General features: G+C 41.3%; 1 protein-coding gene across 2 annotated transcripts in view; it reads left to right on the forward strand.

The window, feature by feature from the left end:
- Nucleotides 1-20,794, forward strand: part of LOC124619732 (serine/threonine-protein kinase Sgk2-like) — a 100,809-nt gene that overhangs the window by 72,260 nt on the left and 7,755 nt on the right. For both annotated transcript variants that reach the window (XM_047146300.1, XM_047146301.1), the window contains exons 8-9: nucleotides 607-780; nucleotides 9,929-10,069. In XM_047146300.1, the coding sequence (XP_047002256.1) occupies nucleotides 607-780; nucleotides 9,929-10,069 (315 nt within the window). The remainder of the gene's footprint in view (nucleotides 1-606; nucleotides 781-9,928; nucleotides 10,070-20,794) is intronic.

A 20,794-nucleotide genomic window follows, 5' to 3' on the forward strand; every position in this document is an offset into this window, starting at 1 on the left:
TTCGATGCTCGTCACTGCCTCCGCCATCATGCCTCATATACCTAGCTCGTACATCTGCCACTCCTCCCTCTCACATTCCTAGCCAGCAAACCATCTGCCTCCCTCTGAGTTGATGGGTACCCATCCTCAACCCCTCTTCCTGCCTGCCACCTCAATTTTAAAAGCAATCTACGGCATGGTGCTCAATGTGAGTCTTGTAGCATCTGCAAAGGAGTTGGATGGGCATCTCATTGCTGCTATCATACTTATTGTATGAACCTGCTCTTGAATGTGCTGCTGTTTCATGGACCTTCTCTACCTACTCTACCTCTTTTACTGATCCAACCTAATAAGGGTCGTTACACTGATGAGCAAAAGTAAAGAATGATTTGAGTAATAAAGTGCAGCAGCACTTAAATTAAATTTTGTGAGGATTCTTCCACTGAATTTGTCTGCAATATACTTATCTTAAAACAGTTTTATTGGGGTATTCCACATTTGGTTACTCCAGTTGTATACTCCTAGATTTCATCTGCAAGTGTGTTTGCTTCTCACTGTTTGTTATTTCAGTGTTGGAATTTTGTATAATAAAAGAAAAAAAGTGATGACAGTTTTCTTTCCTATCAGGGCTATGATCGCAGTGTGGACTGGTGGTGTCTCGGGGCTGTATTGTATGAAATGTTGCATGGGTTACCCCCTTTCTACTCACGCAATACTCATGACATGTATGACCGCATTCTGAACAAACCACTGAAGTTAAGGACTGGGATTTCGGAAAGTGCAAAAGACATTCTTGCCAAGGTTTGTATGCATTGGTTAAAAAAAAAAATTGCTTTTTGTAACAGAAATAATATCTTGAAGAAATCTCATTTCCTTGGCGGTGAGTGAAGAGGTAATTCAATGTTTAGTCCTCTGTAAGCAACATCTATCCCAGTACATGTACTACAAACAACTTAATACATTATCTTGTTGGCACTCTGTTTATGTACTACGGCAATTCCACCAGATGTTCTATAAAATAATAATTTACCGTCTTTTTAAACTGCAACTACCAGTGACTGAAAGAGTATAAAAATAATTTACACTCATGCTTCATTCTAAAATTTTATTTATCCCTTGTAAATGGCCAGTTGTGCTAGATCCTCATTTAAAGGCATCTTGTTCTTTGCTTTCTTAAAATTCAATGATTTGTTTTACACTCTATTGGTGATAATGTTGGTGAATATCTTGTAAGTTATAGATAGGAGGCTGGTAAGTATGTCATTTCCTACCTTGTTTATTTAATTTCTTCTGAAGGACTTTCAGCCTGATGATTGTGTTTCTTTACAGCTTTGCATCTATTTTTGCTCTGTAACCTAAATAGAAAAAGATATTCATGAATATTGCATATAAAATAATTAAGTACAGTAGAGCGTCAATTATCTGTATGTCGGTCAACCGAATGACCACTCATCCAAACTGTTACTTGCTCGCACATGCCGCCTCCCCGCCCTCCTCTCCCCTCCCCCACAACACTGCCAAATTGCCAACAATCGTAACCATTTGTGCTCAGCTACAATCACTTGTCAACTTTGCCTGTCACCCCAGCATCTCATTAACTAGTTGTCCAGAAAATGAAGTTGGATATATATTGGCTGCTTGTGAAGCATTTAAGTGTTTAGGTACTGCCTTGCAGTGATGGTTTGAAGCTCAAGTTGAAAATGACTCATATCAGATATGGTCGTGAAAAAGTACATGACTTAGCTGCTAGTAAGTGGGTAGGCTTGCTTAGACAGTCCAAAATTAAGGACTTTTTTAAGCTTTGATTCTGTATGTATGTAGTTTACATGGAAAATGCATATGTGTTACATACATTTTGTTTACTAGGCTGTATTACGTGCATTCCTACTGTGCTTGCCTTTGTAATAATAAGAGATTGTAGTTTTGATAAATATATGTAGTTTTTTATTGGTAAATAAAAGTATATCAATATAATAGAAGGAAACATTCCACGTGGGAAAAATTATATATAAAAACAAAGATGAGGTGACTTACCGAACGAAAGCGCTGGCAGGTCGATAGACACACAAACAAACACAAACATACACACAAAATTCAAGCTTTCGCAACAAACTGTTGCCTCATCAGGAAAGAGGGAAGGAGAGGGGAAGACGAAAGGAAGTGGGTTTTAAGGGGGAGGGTAAGGAGTCATTCCAATCCCGGGAGCGGAAAGACTTACCTTAGGGGGAAAAAAGGACAGGTATACACTCGCACACACGCACATATCCATCCACACATACAGACACAAGCAGACATATTTAAGGTCTTTAAATATGTCTGCTTGTGTCTGTATGTGTGGATGGATATGTGCGTGTGTGCGAGTGTATACCTGTCCTTTTTTCCCCCTAAGGTAAGTCTTTCCGCTCCCGGGATTGGAATGACTCCTTACCCTCTCCCTTAAAACCCACTTCCTCTCGTCTTCCCCTCTCCTTCCCTCTTTCCTGATGAGGCAACAGTTTGTTGCGAAAGCTTGAATTTTGTGTGTATGTTTGTGTTTGTTTGTGTGTCTATCGACCTGCCAGCGCTTTCGTTCGGTAAGTCACCTCATCTTTGTTTTTATATATAAATAAAAGTATAGTTAGATTACGCAAAAAAACCAGTTTTCCAAACATCCATGTCCCCCATTTAGTATGGCTAATCAACACACCACTGTACTGGAATAAGGATACAAAAGATGAACATTAAGTTTCAGTGGTTGGGTTACTGTAAGAAGTGTTGGACAAAAGAAGTACAAATGTGACACCTGAAGAGGAGAATGGAGTAAGTGTAAACAAAATAGAAATGACAGAATTAGATAATGTACTACAGAAAGTGAAAAACATGAAAATACCAAGAAGGGACAGCATAACCCCTGAATTGATAGAGTATACATCTTCTGACACCTAAATTCCTCCTTTTCATCAACAAATGCTGGACAACGAAAGAAATTCCAAACTGGTGTAAATTGGCCACAAGAACACCTTTGTTTAAGAAAGTAGACACTAAACACTGAGGATTTTAGGGTCCTCTCCTTACTCAAAAATGGGTATGGAATATATTCGAAGATAACACAAGCACACAGTAATTTGGGAAACTATCTTACTGGAGGAGCAAACTGGGCTCAGGAAGGGTAGGTGCTGTTCAGATACATTTGTCATGAGATAATAAGTGAAAAGCACGTAGAATTTAATAAACACACATATCTGCAGTTAGAGAGTAGAAGCATACCACACACTTACTAAAATCCAGCAAATGTACTAAAACTCCAAAATTGGCATTGCCAGAAAAGATAATATGAAAGTAAGAGCAAAATTAGGATTATACAAGTATGTCAGTTTGTCTCTAATACTTGTTAATTTCATTGTCGTTGAAACGTTGAGACAATTGCTAAACGAAATAAGGTTTCACGTCCATAACTTCATTCATCGACATTATGTAATGACAATGCTTTTTGCTGATGACCAACTTCTTATAGCAGACATCAGAGACATAATTGTAAGAGGCATTTCTAAATTAAAAATTACTGCCAAGATCTATAACCTAGCAGTCTCAACCCTACAAGACAAAAGCCAGGGTTTTCAAAAGTAAAGATCCAGTCCCAAGCAAAATGTTAATAAATGACAAATTCAACTTCTTGGGAAATACAGTCAACTTCACAAACGAAAAAGACGCGCCAAAAAAATGAAAGATTTTGTTGTATTGATGAGACCATATACAGAACACAATAAAATGGTGAGAGGAGAGAAAGCCTGATAAAGCTCTACAAAAGAATTGCATCACCATCTATACTTCATGATAGTGAGACATGACAATAACAGCTGAAAATTGTGAGACATGATGATAACAGCTGAAAATCAATTAAGTATACAAGCTGCAGAAATAGACTTCTCAGGAAGAGCTGCTGGCTATAGATTATCTGATATAACGAGTAAAGCTGTCAGACAAGAATTAAGACTGAAAGGAAAAAATGTACAGATGAAAGAATGTCAGAGGAAGAGATCATGTCACTGAATGAAAATGCAGTGCCTAAAACAGTAACGAGTTCTTGACAGGTACTGAAAAAATAACAGGCCACAAACTAGAGGACAAAACAGGCATATACGCAACACTTGAAAGGAGGAGGAAAAAGAAGAAAAAGAAAAGTGTCTGGCACAAATTTGAAACTTACTGCAGATTGCCACATCCTATCCCATGAGTCTGATTTTTAATACAAGACAGGCAATTTTTACTGGCATTTTGTTCTTGCTAAGTCTATTTTCGTATTGTTTTCTTGCATAAAACTGCATCTTGGAGAAGCATGTTGTTTTGTATAAACTGTCTTAACATATGACCTTTCTCATTTCTCACTTCACACCCTAACTTGTCTACTGAAAAAGGTTTTAAATTTTGCCCTGCTTGAACATGACAGTCCTCTGTTACAATCTTTTTGGGAGATTTGCTGTCATTTATCAACTTCTGTAATTATCTGTAAAGGTCTTCTACAGTACTTCGTCCTATAATGTGAGCATAGAGTTCGTTAATTATTAAAACAAGATTCCTATTGTGACTTATACTCATTCAGTAGGTATTGATATTACTTTTATTTTTCATACCAGTACTTCACCAGAATCTGATCCCCACTCTTTTTCCCTGTGATGAAACATATGTTCTTTGTCTAGTTCTGTTTGGCTAAAGCCAAAATAATTTTTTTGCTACACTAATGATAATCTTACTACAACTCTCTCAATCTTGTTCAGTTTTTCTTCCTACTCCACCAATCTAACTTCATGGCCTGGAGTTCTACAATGTATTGTACCTAAATAAAAAGCTGGAGAATCAGTTGTGTTTCTAAGGTCTGTGTTTCCTGTTTAGCTCAAAATTCCTATAGCAAGGTGCAGGCACAAAAGTTACTGGCGTTATTCATAGTATACAGCAATTGAATTTTTGAGAGTATACTTCCACCTAGATGAGAATACCAACATCCCAGTACCTCACGTGGGGCAGTACGGTCTTCAACAAACATATCTACATCTACATCCATACTCCACAAGCCACCTGATGGTGTGTGACGGAGCTACCCAACAACTGATAAACTATTTCAAAGAATAAAATTGCTGGAGAAATGTGTAAGACAAAACATTGCCAACATTTGTGAAAACCACATCACCAAGAAAGATTCGTGATGGAAAAAGTACATGGCAGTACACAAATGATAAGGACTGCAGAGCTTTGTGGTCTCTGACTTTGAGAGTTTAGTATAATTTGAAGCCCATTGTGTGCCAGACATACAAGATTACTTTAATAAACGCAAACTGCAGGGAGGGAATCCTGACTGAAAATGCAGGGAAAAAGATTCTATAAACATGTGTCTGGAAATGCTTCATTGCCATGCATCATTGCCACGCATCATTGCCACGCATCATTGCCACGCATCATTGCCACGCATCATTGCCACGCATCATTGCCATTGTGTGTTGCAGGTTGTATCATTGATGCAGCATCCTGTAAGCAGCAGAATGGTCTGGTATTCATGTTGGAACAAGCAGAGATGTATGGTTACACAGATGGAAATGGCTGCGAGGCAGCATGGCTACACAAAAACAAATACTCTCACGGACAACAATCTCATCACACAACTTTTCAAGCCCTTTTTGGGCATTTGTGTGATCGGACAGATGAACATGCAGGGAATGGTAGACTGCGTACACCAGATTTGGAGGACTAGGTTTTACAGGATTTCGAGCCAAACTGTAGTACAAGCTCCAGGCAAGTTGTCCACAAATATGGTGTAAGCCAAAGCACGGTTACGTGTATCCTGCATGAGAGCTGCTACTGTCCCTATAATCTGCAATGAGTGCAAGGATTGTCGGTAGCAGATTTCACTCAACAAGAAGGATTTTGTGGATGGTTTTTACACCAGACCATCACAATTATGGGGTTTCTGTCATCAGTGGTCATTTGTGGGCTGCAGACTAATCTTGGGAATGATTGAGGCATCTCATCAGTGTTGGTCCAGTATCAGTAATTGGGACAGGATTTCTTGGTGACCACATACTTGGACTGATTATTATTCCACAACACTTTGACAGAGGAACATACCTGGACTTCTGTGGAATACCCCGCGTAGGCTGTTATTTCTGTACGATGGAATACCATCGCACTTCCGCATTACAGTTTGCTGACACCTCAACATTATCTTCTCCAGACATTTGAAAGTGATGTGGTGGACATCTAGCATGGTCTGCTAGATCACCGGACTTAAACCCCCAGACTTTTACCTCTGGGGGCATTTGAAAAGCGTTGTGTATGCTGAACCAGTACCTGATGTGCAGACCCTTCAACATAGTGTTCATGATGCCTGTGATGCTATTCAGAGCTGGGCTGGAATGTTTGAAAGAATGTGGCAATCCCTGATGCAAGATATGACTGCCTGCATTGCATCCTATGGAGGCCACTTCGAACATCTGTTGTGACATGAATGCGATGCAGTTCTGTACTGTGTTACAAGATTATTTGTTGCCATTGCATGCACACCGTCCATTTCCAGACAACTGTTCATAGGACCTTTTCCCCTCAGTTTCCAGTCAGGAATCTGTCCCTACAGTATGTCAGTTTTATCATTGTGATTCTTGAGTTTCTCCCGGCGTATTTGATAATCAAACTATCCACGGGTGTGCTGCCGCTCTATAGTGTCCAACGAGCACAATAATTCGGCGATCATACATGTCGCCATCATCGGGTGAACTGACGGACTGAGCTCCTGTGAACGTGCCGGCACGGAGATCCGTATGCTATGGCTGCTCAGAGGGAACTGGGTTCGCTTGCGGCGGCGGCCGATTTAAATACCCTCCGCCCGCGGCGCGCTCCCTCCGCCGTCCGCGCCCCGCGCCACAGTCGCGCGGCGGAACAGATTGCGACGGCGTCTGAGATGACGTCGGTGTGATGGCTCTGTCCGCCGTGGTCGTCACAACTATACATTTGCTCGATTTACTCTTGATTAACCCAATCGCTGGTTCCCAAGCCTTGCTAAGATTATAGCCACAGTCAAGGTTTATGAGGTCATCATTGGTGCGAATTTCGATGGCCTCTCTAACAACGCTGTCCCAGTATCTTGACGTCTGTACCAGAATCCTCGTGCGGTCATACTCCATGGCGTGATTTTCCGACAAGCAATGTTCAGTGACTGCCGACTTGCTCGGATACATCAGTCGTGTGTGCCTCTAGTGTTCACGGCATCGATCCTCGACGGTACGCATCGTCTGACCAATATACGGCTTGCCACATTGACACGGAATCTGGTACACGCCGGCCTTCCTCAAACAGAGGTCATCTTTGGCGCTCCCCACGAGTGCACGAGTTTTATTTGGAGGACAAAACACAGTTCCGACCCGGTGTTTCTTCAGAATGCGGGCGATTTTCCCCGAGAGTGCGCCTGTGTATAGAATAAATGCAGTGCCTAACTCCTCCCTCGTGACTTCATCCATCTCAACAGGTTGTGCTGAAGTGGTTGGGCGGAGAGCACGTTCAATCTGCCACTCTGAGTACCCATTTTTTCAAAATACAGTTCTCAGATGTTCCAATTGCTGGGGTAGACGCTCTGCGTCAGAGATAGTGTGCGCCATATGTACTAGAGTTTTAAGTACCCCATTCCTCTGTGAAGGGTGGTGGCAGCTGTCTGCGTGCAAATACAGATCAGTGTGCGTTGTCTTCCGATACACCCCATGACCTAGGGTGCCGTCAGCCCTTCTCTTGACCAAGACGTCAAGGAAAGGTAATTTACCCTCCGTTTCAATCTCCATAGTGAACTTGATGTTGGGGTGTATGGAGTTTAGATGTGTAAGGGAGTCAAGGAGTTTATCCATACCATGTGGTATGTGGAATGTAACAGTGTAATGAAAAGGATAGTTGCTACTCACCATATAGTTGAGACGCTGAGTCGCAGAAAAGCACAACAAAAAGACTGTCACAGAATTTGCTTTTGGCCAACAAGGCCTTTTTCAAAATTAGAAAACATACACACATACACACACTCACACAAATGCAACTTGCACACACATGACCGCAGTCTCTGGCAGCTAGAGCCAGACTCCAGTCTGTTTTACAGTTCAGAGGGAAAGTATACTGTTACTTAACATGGAGAAAGTATATTTTCACCCACAAAAAGTGTTTTTTTAACCTGGAAATCCAGAAAAATCCATGAATTATTATTTTTTTTTCCTTGCTGGCATATGCACCATGTGTAATGCTTCTGAAACCACTGTAGCATGGTTCTGGCTCTAAGACATGGATAATTATACTGCTTAAAGACATCATCACTGTCAGGGAAAACATCAAGCATGGAGGGATGCAGGTGGTTTGCAGCTGTCAGCGTGTCTTCGTTTACTACCACAGATCCCATGCAAGCACAATAGAATGTCTCTCGTAGTGTAATAGTGCTCCCACCAGCCTGCACCCATGGCGCACTGCATGTTTCAGGCCACCGTTCACCCCAATGATGGCGTTTGTGGAGACAACAGACTAACTAGTGTAGCAAAAATGTGAGTCACCCGAAGGGCCAACATGTTTCCATTGATAGACTGTAGAATCCCGATGGTCCCATGCCCACTGCAATCATAATTGACAATCTCTTTGGGTCAGCATGTGAACACGGAGGGTGGTCTACTGCAGAGCTCCATGTTCAACAATGTACGATGAACAGCATTCACAAGCATTGTCCTCTTTTGGCAGAGATGTCACGAATCTGTTCTACTGTCCTACTATACAGAGCAAACAAGCCTCCAAACCCATGTTCAGTCAAGAGTCGTGAATGTCCAACAAGTTTGGCACCTAGTGTTAGTTTCACTGTCCTTCTACCTCTTTCCGCAGATGCTCACGACAGCACACAAACATTTGACCAGCTTCACTGTTTTCGATATAGTTGTTCACAGCCTGTGCATAATAATAATCTGCCCTTTGTCAAAGTCACTTATCTGAATGTATTTCCCCATTTGCAGCCCATATCTTTGCTAGGATGATCACCCGTCTGCTTACATACTTTTGTCACTGTGTCACATGCCTGCAGTGCCTCCAGGCGGCACCGAACGTTACGGTAGGCAGGCCCCATAATGTTTTGGCCTATCAGTGTACACATCAGCAAAATTTGGTGTCACGTTGATCATTACGTATAGGTCTTGAAATTTTAACGAATATATGAGTATTGGTGTGTGGAAGCTGATAGCACAACTTCCTATTATATTTCAATCCTCACTGAACAAATGCTATTTCCATAACAGTCACCATCTTTCTGTTATATGAAGAGAATGGTGTTTCCCAAGGAAGTGTTGGAGGGTCATATTTTACCTTCAGTGAACAGTTTTACGTACATAGTGACAAATCTGTTTGAATGCTCTTTATGATAGATGTATCAAATTTTTATTCTTTTTTTCCATTCCACATCTGGCAACATACAAACTGCAGCTATTGATTTGGTAGTGGAACGAGAGTACGTCAAAACAGGCAGGTTTTTAATAGCTTTAAAAATTCAGTTCATCCCCCCCTTTCATCTCCTTTGTGTTGGTGAACTTAAAAAATAGTGGTATTTGAGCATTATAACAATGCCAACCTAGTAAAAAGAATACTTTCACTCACCTTGATTTATTCCACATATTCAGTTCCCTTACTTCCTACTGCACAAATTTATGTATTGTAAGTGGCGACATTTCTCTCCTCCATTCTCTTTGATGATCTATTTATGAAACAGTATAGCTCTTGTGTGATTATACTTGACTCTCTTCTTTGAGACCTTGGCAGTTACAGTTCTCATTTCCCTCGAAGATGATATTTGTTAACCATCTACTCTAAAACTTAAGCAAATAGAGTAACTGAAATAATTTTAGAGGAGCTGTATCTCACTTTAGTAATAGTTTTACTATCGTTAAGGAAAAATAGTTTTTCTTGTATATCTATGTTACAGTTATTACATAAAGACAACCAGCAGCGCCTGGGATCTGGTTATCGTGGATTCGATGAAGTAAAACTACATTCTTTCTTTGACTCTGTTGATTGGGAGTTGCTGCTTGCAAAGAAAATTCAGCCACCTTTCAACCCTAATGTGGTATGTATCTTTTTACAATATTTCTATTATTCCTGAAATAATTATTGAAATCAAAATTTTCTTGAGCTTTTAAACTAAAAGGTTTTCCAATATGAAGGAAAAAGGCAAGGTTGGAAATGGAAGTAAGCAAAAATAAATAGTGCCAGAAGGGAAGAAAAGGATATCGAAGTAATGTACAAGATGCAACAGTTTAACTATGTACAGTAATATGGAAGAGTAAAATTCTAGTGTAATAGAAAGTAATCTAGAGTGCCAAATCCAGAAACTGTTACCTAAATTTCCACAAGTAAAAAAAGAAAAAGAAAAGAAAGAAACTGAGAAGTGCTTATAAATACATGTGCTGTCTTCCTTTCTTGTCAACACTGCCTGTTTCCTTGTTAAACCCCGTGTTGCATTTGCCCTCTAATGTCTGCCTTTGACTTGATATATGTAGCAGATTTATAACTGGAGGCACATGATCAAATGTAGCTTATAGTACCCACACACAGAAATAATTTCTATATTTTATAAAATAATGTTTTGAGTAGTTTCCGTTAGGAGTTTGCTTAATACTCCTATCTTCGTTGTGTAAAAATAGTTCTCAGGAAAATAAAAATTATTTTATATAAACATTTAAAAGTGAAAATGAATGATAGTGGTTGATGTCATCAGGAAGGTGCATCAGAGAATTAATTTGTGTAATCATTTGTCTTCATGTAAAGTTTACCCTTTATATTGGTGTCTGGAATGCTCCTCCAGGTGCTGGAGAGCAAGGGATTCAATTTCAGAGATGTAATGTATGAAGCAGGGATCACACAGTAGCAGTATCTTTCAGAGGAAACAGAGATGGTTCTTAGATACCTTTTCTATGGAGATGTGCTTTTGCAGTTGCAGGTTTGTGAGGGCCAGGGACTGGCAGATGCTGAAAAAGTGAAGGTCGTTGTGAAAGGAGGGGTGGGATCCAGAGAGGAATTTTTATGGTCAGGCCATTAAATGATTCCATGGTTTAGGCAGCATATAAGGAATAGGATGTGGGTTTGCCTTTTAGCCCGGAAAAGGGATATTTTTCTTTAGTGGGCAGAAAGATGGAGCAGGGGACTGTTGTGGCAGGGATGGTGTAAAGGAAACAGGAATAACGTAGAAATAGGCAGTATAAGGTGTTGATGGCTGTGAGAGGAGTTGGATAAGAGCAAATATGCGTGAAAAATATGTAGAGAGATGCAAATATGTGAAAAACGTACAGTAACATGTGAGAAAAGAACAGATAATGTATGGGAGTACATGTATGTTGTAATAAGGGAAGAGAGGGGGGAGGGGTAGATCAAGGATCACAAGTTCATGTGGCCCTGGCAGGTGTGGCAAATAAATGCTAAAGAACATGAGGATGAGGGATGAAGTGGGAGCAGTAGGTATAAATATAATTATCAGAGGGAAGAATTTGAAGCATCAGATGCTGCATCAACAATTTGTACAGTTACAAAACTACACTTTGTGTGTGGTCGATCATTGATATAGTGTGGCTCGGAAGTTAATGCAGTTTGGAAGGTGATTAATAAACATAGGAAAGAAGAGTAAGAATGAAAACTGAGAAGAGTAATACTATAGAGAATGGTAACAAAGGAAAACATAACAGGGTAGTGGGATGGAAGAAAAGCCACTCAGCAATGGAAACTCAAAGTTCTAATAAACTGAATATTCTTGAAAAAAAAAACAGCTGAGGTGGGACACTTCAAAATGTCCTTTAACAGCCATGCCCAGTTGTAAAAACACTTACATTAATAACATTCCAACGATAATAATCTTGAAAATATTGAATACGAATGAGCATCTTTCCCATAGTAATGCATCCTTTTTCTTTTGTGATTAGCTCACTGATTGAGTGTAGGAGTTATGGATTCAAGGAGACATTAAGAAATGTTAGAATCTGGGTTGGTAGGACACTCAAATGTTTGTCTGGCCAGTACAACATTTGTGTTGATAACTTAAACATGGTCAAACTGGTAATGGTTGCAGGTAAACGATAATTACCCCCTGCTATATCACAAGTCATTGATCAAGAGACCACTGTCCTGTAATTCCATCCTTTCCATGCTCCTAGATTCCCCATCATCTTAACGGTTAATTATTACAGTTTCTGGAGACAGATGGAGTAAATCCAGTGGCTTCACGTTTTCTGAAAGTGTGTATTACTTTCCTAGACTTCTGTGACACTGTGTGGTGTCATGTTCACCTCAGAACAGTTGTGCCTTACATGAATGTGTATCTGTTTGTACCATCCTAGTGAGACAATTAGTAAACACTTGTGTTGTACACTCCCTGCATATCGTTTCTTGTCATGAGAGTATGTGCATCACCTCATTTTGTAATTATTACTACTACTTCAGTCTCTAGCTGCACCCATTTACTCATAGTTTACCAATTCATCGGGTATGGATGAATGATGGTGTAGCATTGATAACATTCATTTTGATTTACTACCAGAAATTGGATTGATATAAGTAATTTTGTCTTATCTGTTGTAACCTCAGTGTTGGCTATGCTATAAAATAGTGCTAAATTCCTTTGTGTCAGTTTTACACATGCTGAAGTTTTGTTGAAAAATCTCTGTGCTTGACACAATCTTTCCGTAAATGGTTGCAGTGGCATCAATGCCGAACTTACTTGCCCACATACTGCACGGTAAATGGCTTCTCACATTCTTGCAACTTGATGTCTTGTGTAATTAATACTTTCTGCCAGTATCCATAACAATCTAGCAATAGTATTTTGTCACAGTATAGTGATAGTCATATTCTCATCTAATTTACTCAATCATTTCGGAATGACTGCCAGGGAATTATTGATGCTACTGCATTGCTCACTCATTCTGTGAATTCCTTAGCTACCTCCCATGTCCCTCTAGTGTAGCTCAGTACATTACGTTCTGGGTTCATTAGTTGAGTGGTATGCCACTATACCATAGTTTGCACACTAACTACTGTATTTTGCACCTGCCTTATCGTTGTATTAAAAAATATGGTTTTTAACAAAGTCCCACCTATGTTGAGCCATCCCTTCTTTCTATGTATAGCTGCCTGCAGCACTGCTTCTGTCACTTGCTATGTCTGTGCTCTTAACTTGTCATACGAAAGTTGCAGCTCTCGGTATTCATCATTAGTCTCAGAGCCAATAGCTCCTATCTGTGCCTCTTCATGTAACTCCCTGAATGCCTCTTGTAGCCTGCAAATCTTGTTTCTGTCTTTCCATGCCTCAAAAATTAATCCTAGGGTCCAGTAAGGACTAGCCAGCAATACCATATGATTGTGTGGAAAACAAGTCTGGAGTTCAGTGGTTGGTTCAGAATTGCACTTCTCACTTCTCTGATGACATGTAGTAGCGTCATGAATACAATTATTCTTTAGGGTGTCCCTGCTGTTAAGCCACCTAATGGAAAGGAATGCCCATCAATTCCCCTCCCTTTTTTGGAAGGAGTGCCACATAACAAGCATAACAGTGACACACATTAATATCATATTAACCCCTAACATACTATACAAATACGTATCAAACTACATCAAAAAAATTAAGTACACTATAAACTAGTTCCTCAGTCTAAGTTTGCACAGTGCCCTGTGTGTAGCATGAATATCTGATAGCACATTCTTCTTAACCTTCCTCAGTTTTTTACTTTACTGTTTCACTGTTACTGGAATTTGCAATAAAATATCTATTTTGCTATTGAATGGCTTTACTCCTCTGATGTGTACAACAGAAGTTTGGTAGGTAACTGGATCTAAACATTGACCTGGGAGGTCACCTTATGGACCAGTGTGTTCATTCTTGCCTTTCAAGTGCTTTGTTTTGGTTTTTTGAGCTCTTTGCCAAACTTCATGTATTCCTTTTGCAAATTTCTTCCCTGGCCTTACACCAGATGCTTTCAGTATGTTGGAGTGGGACAGCATTTTTTATCCAGACACCTCCTTGCAGGGCGAGAGACCACTTGCAGGGTGAGACACCACTTGCAGGGTGAGACACCAGTATTTGTATGGACTGTAGAATTGTATGTGTTGACAACACAACTAAAGTATATGGCCCAATGTGCGTGTTAGCTGTTGACCTAGTGACTTACCATCTTCGACATTATTCTGTGAGCATGTCCCGTTTGTCAGATGTTTGCACATGAAATAGGCTCGTCCATAACTTACGAACATGAAGTACACAGCATAGATGTTTCATCATATCAGATAAGAAGTTAGTATTTTGATCAGCTGATAAGGTTTCCAGCACAACTGATTTAAGAATCCAATTATTCACTAACACTGTAGAACTTGCTGGTCTGGAATTACTGTTATAGATATAAACCTTTAAATATGGTCAGTGATTGTTAATATGTACATATTGTCAGCTGGAATTCTGTTGAAGGGGCCTGAAGTATCAAGCCCTATCATTCCAAAGGGTTTGGACGCCTCAGGCAACTTTGAAGAGGAATTCTTTTATGGTTGAAATCTGGCTGCTTTTTCACACATCGAGCCTCCTTGCGTTGTCTTGTGTGCCACCAAAACTTTTTAGCTACTCTCCTATCAGTTGCTCTTTGGCCCCCATGACCTGACAAAATATGGTCACATGCCTGTGGTAACATCATTTCTCGGTTACAATGGAACCGCTATGTACAGTCCAGATTTCGTAGATCTGCAAAGTAAGCCTACATGTGCTGTGAACTGCAGCTGCGACCGAAATTCCTGAGAGTCTGCATCAGCTGACTATTCTATCTGCCACTCACTCACATTTTTCCCAAGCGGTTGCAGTACTGTAACCGCTTGGCTCAAAGTATCTGCTTTTGTTTGCTTTCTCCCAGGCTTGTGAACAACTTTATAATCAAACTCGCTCAGCTTTAGAGCTCACCTGGTTAATCTGCTAGAGGGATCCTTCAAGCCCAGTCAGTTATTGTGATTGGTTATTACTTTGAATTTATGCACATGTAGGTATCTAAAGTCCCGTAGATCATCGCTAACATTTCCTCCTCTGTGGTATGGTAACTGTGTTCTGGTCTATTTAACCTTCAAAATGTAGGATACAGGATGCTCTTCTGTCAATATCCTGACTCAAAACACAACAGAGAGCAGTATTGCTAGCCTGACAAGGATGGATAAATTCATTGTCAAAATCTGGAAACACTATACTGGGTCTTTGATTAATGTGTTCTTTAATGCTCGAAAGTTACATTCACACTGTCGACCACATAAATTTAATCACTTTTCCTTAACAAGTGATTTAACAGTTGATCAATTTGTGCAACTTCTTTAATAACAAATTTTTGGTGATGATTACAGAGGCCCAGAAAAGATTGTAACTGTTCTGTTGTGTGGAGTTGCAAATTCAGAAACTCTGATGCTAAATGGGGATCGGTTCCTACACCTGCCCCATTAGTGACATGGCCCGAGTACTTGACTTTAGTCTGTGCAAAATTATATTTGTTAGTATTTAGCATAAGACATATTGCTGTTAGTCTGTCAAATGGTTCCTCCAGCCATTAACAAATGTTCATCCATGTCATCCAAAAGAACTGTGTCATCGAGATACAACACACATTTTCTAGCTTTCGAATCAAGCAAAATACCATCTAGCAAGCTTTGAAATGTGGCTGGCACTTTTTGAAGCCTGAATGGCATCTGACAATATTGAAAAGGCTGTTTTAAGTCTACCTTGTGGTACAACCTCCATCTGGTGATACCCGCTATGCATATCCATTGTAGAGAAATTGTCAAGCTCTGCCATGATTTTTGTTATTGGATAGGCCTCGCTGGTAGTTCGAGCATTCGAATATCTGTATTTGCAACAAAAGTGATATTTCTTGGTGGCATCTGTTGACTTTTCTGGGACCAGGGCCACAGGTTCTCCCTGTGGACTATCACTGGCATCTGTAATATCTTCTGCCAGTTACTGGTCAGTAAATTCATCCATGAGCAGTTGTAAATGCTTCAGTGTGTGATATGGCTTCTTATAAGCTGGAGCATTACTCCCTGTTGGTATGCAATGTTGGGTAATAGGAGTCATGGGTAATAGACTCTGTGCATTAAACAAATCCTTAAACAGTAACAATAGTGCTTCCATAACTTGCCGGTCACTCCCTGATGTGCGAGTCATTTTACTTTGTAACACAGTATAACTTATGGTATGCTTGTGGTTGTGGTCGATGTATGATATATCTGTATCCTCTTCCTCCAAAATGTCTACTGTGGTAATCATTAAGCCTTTCAGTAGATTCCCATTGTCCATACCAAAATAATCCAGGTCAACCAGAACCATAAATATTCTCCACATATGTTACTTACGTGCGCCATGCTGCTTCTGTGTAGAAAACAGTACATTGATCCAAATGTCCATTATTCCCCAGTGGTTTAACCAGACGAAACATTTCCTGTGGTAAGTCTGTATTCCCAAATGCCCAGACTAATTTCCCCGTGCCTGACGGCACCTTATCATAGAACCCATCTTGTTTCGTTTGCAGCTTTATCACCTAGTAGAAACAGAGTTCCTTCAAGTTTATGTTGAGCTGTGTTGTCCCCACTGAATCTATACCATTGCAACCCACTTAACATAATGTATAACAAGGAGCTCCTATCTTTTTCTACCCAGGAGATGTAGTGTGACGAAAGATAAATGTGCCCTGTATCTATTAAAAATCTATGTTCCTTGCAACCAGCAAAACCCACAAGTAGCATTTCGTCTCTATATATAATTTGCAGTATCACGTTTTATTGGGAACCTCTTCCGATGGCTGATATGTTCCCGTTCATGTTTAACAAATATTTCTCCTGAGATTAGTTCTCTCATTTCTGTGCACTGCGCTCCTGTGCTTTGTGACTGACTTGTCCACATTTGTAGCACTTTGGCCTATGACACTGTTTCTGCCTATCATGTCCACTACTGTCGCACCTTACTGTCAAAACACACACAACAGTCACTATGACCCTTTGTCAACTTTTGTCTCCTCTAAGTGCATAGCTACTCTAATACCCATAGCCATATCTGAAGGATTCTCCATTCTAACCTTACTCAGGCACGCAGGGCTCTGTCTCAGTGGACCCTTATTTCCTTAGCTGCTCGTGGGACTGAGATAGAACCCTCGAAATCTTTTTCTTCTTTTCCTCCCAGCAGGAAGGGTGTACCGCCTGGGAGTTCTCACACCCATTCATCAAAGAGAATGAGGGAGGCTAGTCCTCCTGATAATTAACTTGTTGTCAGTAACGGGGCTCAAGGAATCGTGAATCATAATGTCTTCATAGTGATCAAGAGGAAGGAGGGGACATTTGAAAAAGTGTCCCCGTTCTATATCCATAAATGCTTAGAAGGGCTGGCTGGTACCCTAAAGCCTATTAAGCGGTAGCGCAGTGGTTCCTTGCTTGTTGAGACTAAACGGGGAAAGCAGGTGGAACTTCTTAAGAAGTCACAGAAATTGGGTGAGTACGACATCATTGTTGAGTTGCATAACTCCCATAACTCCAACAGAGGTGTGGTAACCTGCTGTGATATTATGGATATAGATGTTCCTGAACTCAAACAAGAATGGGCACCACAGGAGATCATAGAGGTGGAATAAAGGACACGCAAGAACAATGAAGAGACTGAGAAGACTGCCACTTTTATTGTGACCTTCAGTTCTCCAACGCTACCTGAACACATAGTGGCAGATTTCCTCCGACTTAGGGTTCGGCCATATGTACCTAACCCTATGTGATGCTTCAAATTTTGGCCATACAATGCTGAGTTGCAGAGGAGAAGTGACTTGTGGGAAGTGTGGAAAATCAGCCCATGAAGCTGGGACTTGACTGTCCATCTCCAGCAGTCCGTATTAACTGCTCTGGAAGGTCCCCAATCTGAAGCCAAGCCTGCCCTGTTTTTGCAGAGGAACGCAAAATTCAGGAAATCAAAGTGACTAAGCGGATCCCGTATGCAGAAGCCAAAAAGGACTATCAGGCGATGAAACCCCCTGTCTTTGCCAATTCTTATGCTTTGTCGGTGCATAAACCTATTACTAAGGTCGGCGCTTTGACTCAGACGATGTCTAGTGTTCCCTTATCCACCTCTAGCACCTGTACTTGCACCTGTACGTGGCAAAGTAAAGTGAAAGACATAGTGATTCAAACAGCTACAATGGAAGAGACCAGTAATGCTTCCACAGTGCACAGCCCAAAGGTACCCCAAAAGCAGAGTGTCCCTCAATGCCAAGTTTCTTCGAAGAAAAGTGGCTCTCACTTTCAAAGAGACTGACACACCTGTACTTGTAGGTTATCACCTTTATAGAAATGAAAACCTTACTGGTGACAGGGCAAAAGGTGGGGTTGCAGTGTTCGTAAAGGACACTTTTCACTCCTCACCAATTCCCTTAACAACAACACTACAAGTGGTTGACATCACAGTGTGCTCTGTGTACTTACCACCCCATGAGCCTCTTGATAGTGGGGTCCTCACTCATCTTCTTGATGAACTACTCCAGCCCTTTCTCCTTTTGGGGGACTTCAATGCACACAGTGCTCTATGGGGTTCTAAAACCACATGCCCCAGGGGTCGGGTACTTGAGGATGTGCTACACACAACAGATCTTATACTGCTGAACACGGGTGAAGCCACACATTTTAGCACTGCTACAGGTTCGTCTACAGCCATAGACCCCTCCTTCTGCTCACCTGCTCTTGGGGACACTGCTCAGTGGGCAGTGGACGATGACCTTCATGGTAGCGACCAAATCACAATCTGGATCCATCTGCCTGGTGGAGCAGATCCTGAAAGAAAGCCACCGAGATGGTTATCAAGAAGGCTAACTGGATGCTTTACAGGCAGTTAGCTGTTTATGAGCAATGTGACAGCATCCAGGACTGAGTGGATCACATTACAGCTGCAATTCACCATGCTGCTGACGCTTCCATCCCAAAGTCTGTGGAAGTGCTAGGAGGCGACCTGTCCCTTGGTGGAATGATGAGTGTTGATTTGCAATCAGGAACAGGAGGGTAACAATGCGCAGATTCAATCGATGCTCTACAGATGAGAATCTTGCTAACTTTCAAATGGCACGTGCAAAGGCGAGGAGAATATTTCGGGAGAGTAAGCAGAGGTCTTGGCAAGAGCTCCTGAACTCCATAAATAGGTCCATACCTGCATGCAAAGTATGGGAAGCCATAAGGAGGATCTCAAGGCACAACTCTCGACCACCAATAGCAGCTGTACGAATACAGGGGTCTCTTGTAACATCAACGACGGATATAGCTCAGACAATGGCTGAATCATATGAATCCATTACAGCCAATCCCAGCCAGGATCCCACCTTCCGTCAATATCAGGAGGCACAGGAGAAGGCTGATCTTGATTTCTGTTCCACCAACATGGAAGAATACAACTAGCCTTTCTCTCTGTGGGAGCTGGATTCTGCATTGTCAGTTGCTTATACGACCCCTGGAAACGACCAGATAACCTACAGCATGTTACAACAGTTGGACCAACAGCCGAAGGAAGTCCTCCTTCAGCTCTTCGATAAAATTTGGATAACTGGCAACCATCGCAGCTCGTGGGAGGAATCTGTTTTAATCCCAATTTTAAAACCTGGAAAGGATTGGTCAGACCCTGCTAATTATCATAATATTAGCCTGACAAGCTGCGTAGGAAAGACACTGGAGCATATGGTCAATCGGCACCTAGTGTGGGTTCTGGAAACCAGGTCCCTACTCAGTCCCTCCCGCTGTGGGTTCAGGAGGTATCGTTCCACTCTCAATAACCTGACCGTGCTCGAAGCTGCAATTCTACAAGCTTACCTTTGTAAGCAACACCTTATCGGTGTTTTCTTCGATTTGGAAAAGGCCTACGATACTACCTGGAGGCATAATATTTTGTCGCGTCTCCATCAGTGGGGATTCCGTGGGCGTCTACTGATTTTCGTACGGTCCTTTCTCTCAGACAAATATTTTAGATACAGGGTTGGGAATGTCTTGTCTGACTGTTTTAAGCGTGAGCATGGTGTCCCTCAAAGGAGTGTTTAAAGTGTCACGGCTTTCGCCATCGCAATCAATAGTATTACAACCACAGTGTGACATCCAGTACTATGTTCCTTATTTGTGGATGACTTCTCCATCTTCTGCGCATCCTCCAGCCTCACCACAGTTACTCGGCAATTGCAACTGACGATCAGATGGTTGGAGGAATGGTCTCGCATCACAGGTTTTAAATTCTCATTAGAGAAAACAGTTTGTGTTTCTTTTAATTGTTCCCGCTCTCTGTTTAATTTGCCTGTTTTAAAAATGAGGGACACCGATCTCACTTTTAAGGAAAAGGTGAAGTATCTGGGTCTTATCTTCGATGAGAAGTTAACATGGTTGCCACACCTTAAAGAACTGAAACTGAAATGTCTCAAGGCCTTAAACATCCTTAAATGTGTTAGTCATAGGTCTTGGGGAGCCGACAGAGCACGTCTGCTCCAACTTTATAAAGCCTTTGAGCGACCCCGGCTTGAATACCAGTGCCAAATTTATGGGTCAGCGAGGCCTTCATACCTTAAAATGCTGGATGCAGTTCACCACAAGGGTATTAGGCTGTCAACAGGGACCTATCGCATGAGCCCTGTTTTTAGTTTGTGTATGGAGGCTGGTGAGGCACCGCTGTCTATTCGACGTCTTCTTCTTGTGGTACGCCAAGCATATAGCGCATTGTCCGTTCCTACATCACCAGCATCCAGTTACTGTGTTCAGCCGCCACTGGAACGGCCGTTCGATCATCGAC

The sequence above is a fragment of the Schistocerca americana genome, chromosome 6 (genome assembly GCF_021461395.2).
Source record: "Schistocerca americana isolate TAMUIC-IGC-003095 chromosome 6, iqSchAmer2.1, whole genome shotgun sequence".
In the NCBI taxonomy this organism is placed as follows: Eukaryota; Metazoa; Arthropoda; class Insecta; order Orthoptera; family Acrididae; genus Schistocerca; species Schistocerca americana.